Source organism: Prunus dulcis, chromosome 5 (genome assembly GCF_902201215.1).
Source record: "Prunus dulcis chromosome 5, ALMONDv2, whole genome shotgun sequence".
Taxonomy (NCBI): Eukaryota; Viridiplantae; Streptophyta; class Magnoliopsida; order Rosales; family Rosaceae; genus Prunus; species Prunus dulcis.
The window spans coordinates 1,340,680-1,345,320 of NC_047654.1; the positions used below are offsets into that span (position 1 = coordinate 1,340,680).

A 4,641-nucleotide genomic window follows, 5' to 3' on the forward strand; every position below is an offset into this window, starting at 1 on the left:
TTTATCCTTAATTGTTGAACTTTTCTACATTGTTGTGACGTGGACGACTGTTGCTAGCACAATTGTAGTTACATTTACTTTAAAAGCTTGCATTTACATCAGAATTTCGAATAAACCTTAAATTAGACTATGCCACATGGCTGTCCCATCGGATTTATCTTCATCACCTAAAGTTGCCAAAATCACAGTTGGTCAACAGAAATGTGAAAGATACAAGAAAATGCACCAGGAAAAATTGAATAGCAGAACACGCTACTGTACAAAGTGTAAACCATGTATATACAACAAACAAAACTTCATATTTCAGGGTCTATAGTACATGTAGTGTATGAAAAGGCCGGGAGACTTAAGCTAGGAAAAAAGAAAAACCAAGCAAGCTCAATGCTCGGTCCACAAAATTTAATGCCACTAGGGCCACCATATGAGCTACCTTCGGCAATGTCGGGTAGGTAAGCGTGCCAAGTATGAACCAGTTGAAGCTTAAGAGAGCAACAGCATCAGAAGCAGGTCTGTTGTTTATGGTGGAGAAAAACTGAACCACACTCTTCAGTGACATACCAACTACGGTGAAGAGAGCAACAACGAGGGGCATGCAAGGGTCTTCAGCTTGCCAAACAATTATTCCAACCAAAAGTGATAACACTGCGCTGAAAAGACTCTGTTTGATTGCAATACCCCTTCGCTGATCCAAAACTTCACTCATATCTAAATGTCTGAGGTTGATTTCAGGCATAACAGGATGTATAGGCCCACTAGATATTGATTCATTTCTTAAGATTTTGAGCAACTCTGTTTTAGTTTTGCTCTCGTCTCCCCAAGCATCTTTGTGCATCAGAAGGTCTTGGAGGATCATACCGCTTCCATCATAACGGGATTTCCATGACGGGATCCCATAGGGAATGCCATAGTCAGCAATGGCTAAGTCCTTGACATTGCCTGTTTCATCTCTACCTTTATTGTTCCAATATCCTTTGCCCTGAATTTCTCTTAGCCGAAGATTTTCAGTTTTCAGATCGTGTAACTGTCAGAGCACATACAAGGGTCAGTATTCGATAGGGGCATAATTATGTCTATGTATAGAAAGACACAATCTAATGTCCCATTGCAAGAAACCTGAGTTAACACTTCTTCTAGTGTTTTCTTTAAGAACTGAGAAATCATACCCTAATCTGTTACATGATCTTATTTAATGCTGAAGCAAGGGTCTTCATTGTTCATGTAGTGTATACAGCATTGTTTTCAATCTCAGTAGTAAAAGCACATGAAGGTTTTTGGTCTCTGTCTGTAGTTTGCATATGGTTAATCATTGAACTTAGGCAGTTAGTTTCAGAAGAAATTCATTAAGAAGGATAACTTTTTATAAGAACCAGAAGAGACTGCATGTGTACCCAACCTTTAACACGATCCAGTGATCCAAACCATATTGTTACGTCTTCATGATTTCCCTTTCTGCTCATTTTATGGATGAATGTTGAATGATATCTACAAATTTGAAAGTTCGGATCATTGGACCACCACTCTGGTTGCATGCAAGAGGATGATAAAATATTTACCTCGCTTGCTAGCAGTTCAATTTTAGCAATGGCCTTGTCATGCTCCTCTTCAAGTTCTGCTAATATCAACTCCATCATTTTTTGTTCTTTAATGGCTGTTTGTAGATGTTCCTGAAGTTCTTTCCTATCCCATGCCAGATTCTCCAACTCAATTTGCATATCAAGTAAATGCCGTTCCAGCTGCGTGCATAGCAATAATTCTCATAAGTCAGGCATACTGTGAGAATGTGTAATATAGGAACTATAATAACAAGATAAAAGATTAATACAGTGGAATAAACCAGAAAAAAAAAAAAAAAATCTACGAAATTGCAAGTAGGAACAAAAACTAAGAGCCAAACAACTGCAAATAACCATCAAGAAAAGAAAGAACAGGCATAGTAAACAAACAAAAACCATCATCCTGGTCTGCAGCTAGTGCACAAATCTAACCACCCATTATCTTTACATGCTTTATTCCAAATATAATTACCTTACAGAGTCTAATAAGGAGAGATTTAACCTGCATAATGAAGAGTTAATTTCAAATAGAACTAACCTGACAGAGTTTTTTAAAGAGACACAAGAAGTGTATGCACGCACTCACACATGCAACCACTTTGACAGCTTTGACAGTTAAATAAATTATTCGCAGTATACAGTAAGTGCTGTATCAGAAGCATACTACAAGGATGGTTACAGTAACTTCTGTACAAAAAACACAAGGATGAGCATTCTCACCAAGTTTATCCTTCAGTTTCTACATATTGGCCAACTCATGTATATTTATTCTTCCTGCTTGTACATACAACGTACTCAAAATAGCATGCAATTTCCTTCTTTTTCTTCAAAACCCTTCCTTCAACCCTGTTTCCATCTGTTTTACCTCTTTGGTTCATGGGTCCTTAATTGGAATTTAAACCTGAGTTGACATGGGCAACTTAATACTTCTCTCTTTGACCTAAACTTTTGTTACACAAAATGAGTGAGCATTCACTAGTTTGAGATTTTAGTAGAAAAATTGTGCTCAATCACCCAAGGAATAAAGCAATATATAATAATAAATATTTAAGGAAGAAAACCGACAAAGAAAGGAAAAAAAAGATGTGGTTAGAATGCCCATTTTTCTGAATCCCTATATTTGACATTTTTAGTAATAAGTACCAAACAACATGTCAGTCGACTCCCTTTAGACGATATGACATGCTCAATGTGGTCATTTTCACCAAATAAAAATTCAGAAATCAGGTTTGTATTCAAAATAGGAGACTAAAAGTTACTGAAAGCAGATAAAACTGACCTGTCTCTCCCTCTCTAAGGCAGTTAAAACTCGCCCAGGCAGAGATATAAGTGCAAATGTCCACATCGTTATTCTCCAGAATAGGTTCACATGGAAGCAGACTGATGCCATCATCAACTCTATGCATGTATGAACGATAATAAAAGTAGTTTTTATGCCAAACAAGCATAACAGCTTGAAAAGTGAAAAAGGCCTAGTCACTAAGATTATTATGTTAGTTAGCAAATCAGAAACCAATGCCATCACATCCATGGGTATCAGTGCCTTTTCTGATCAACTATCTGTCCACAAGTTGCAAGACATTCTGTAGCCTTCATTTGAGTTCCTGATATCCTGCATAATCAATAACTCCTTCAAAAAGAACAGAAAAGGAAACAAGAGAACAAAATAAAATGATAAAAAAAGAATATGCTAGATGGCCATCATGCAAGAAAAATGTAAAAGTGCAGGCAGCAATTTCCCTGATAGTTTTTGACAAACCACACAAATTACAATTAAAAACTTCTCCAGCCAGATTATTCTAATGTAAGTCAGAAACTTTAAACCAAAGTACAAAAAGAGACAAACCACATAAACTTTGATTAGTAGTTCTTATTCGAGCTTTGTCTTAAAATTTTAACATCACACTAAATGAAATTCAAAGTAAACAAGTAAGAAAGCAAAATATCATCTAGTTTCCAATACTAGAAATTAGCATCTTTCAAGTGTTTCATATACCTTTCTAATTTTCACTATCTAGGGGTGTGGTAAATGACCAATAGAGGTTGATGCAATAGATTTTCATTTTAACAACTTCGGCAATACTTTAACATCACTAGATGAAAATGATACCTACGGCATTTGTGGTCCGATAAAGTTTTTTTTCCCCTTCCTATTTTAGAGAGAGAAATGAGAAATGTTGGGGGGTGACTGGATAGCTAAAATTAAAAAATCAAAAAGCATATGATATTAATTTTAGTTTTTATTTTAAAAACTATTTTATGTCCTCTCTCCCTCAGCTTTCACCTCTTTTCTCTAATCTCATCTTCATCTGCCTCCTCTCTCTTTAATTGTAAAAAAGAAAAATAAGACATGCAGATTATCAATCAGATCCTAAACAATACAGACTTTGGAGACTTTAAATTATGCAAATTTCCATCCTAAAGATAAGAGAATTCTTGTTCATTTATTATCAACTACACTTCTCATAAAATATGGTACTTTTCCATTCAAGTTGGTGAAGCGAGATTCTTCGCAGAAAATAATTCAATAGAACGATGATGTAAGCTAAAGAAGGTTTCAAGGCCAGACCCAATCAACCTACTATGATAACTATAATAAATTTCAGAAAGAGACAATAAGAGTAAAGAGTGAACAAAACCTTAAAAAATAGAAAGAAAGAAAAAAATGTTCAACCACATCCGAATATGTTAACCGCAACAGACCACAACAAACTCCATCTCTGGACAAAATTTATGCAAAACACAGAAAACCCACATCCCTTAAATGTCATAGAATCAGGCAAGGAACCATCAAATGCATCCAGTAGGAATTTATTTATTTATTTTGGTCAAGAGGGAGGCCGAGGCGATAGAAAGAAAAATTAACAAAAGAAAAATTAACAAGGACATCATCCAATAGGAAAACTTTAAGAAATAAAGCTAGAGAGAATCGAACCAATAATTTTAAAATGACCAATGCAGATATCCCAGGTATAACCAGAAAACGAAAGCAATATGAGTTAAAGAAGAAAAACAGAAAACTTACAGAGCAGGACAGAGAGACAACGAGTTGAGCTTGAGCCTAGCCAAAACAGAGAGACAGAGAGAG

The 4,641-nt window shown here is 35.6% G+C and overlaps 1 protein-coding gene across 2 annotated transcripts; it reads right to left on the reverse strand.

Moving 5' to 3' along the window:
* Positions 1-235: 235 nt before the first annotated feature.
* On the reverse strand, positions 236-4,641 carry LOC117629220. 2 transcript variants are annotated; one of them, XM_034361742.1, is made up of 4 exons: positions 4,579-4,641; positions 2,833-3,165; positions 1,554-1,733; positions 236-1,021 (listed from the first exon to the last, which is right to left on the reverse strand). In XM_034361742.1, the coding sequence occupies exons 2-4, from the start codon at positions 3,082-3,084 to the stop codon at positions 347-349; spliced, it is 1,107 nt and encodes a 368-aa protein (XP_034217633.1). In that variant the 5' UTR covers positions 3,085-3,165; positions 4,579-4,641; the 3' UTR covers positions 236-346. The 2 variants fall into 2 exon arrangements, with proteins under 2 accessions (XP_034217633.1, XP_034217634.1); XM_034361743.1 differs by having other exon boundaries at positions 2,833-3,157; positions 4,579-4,625.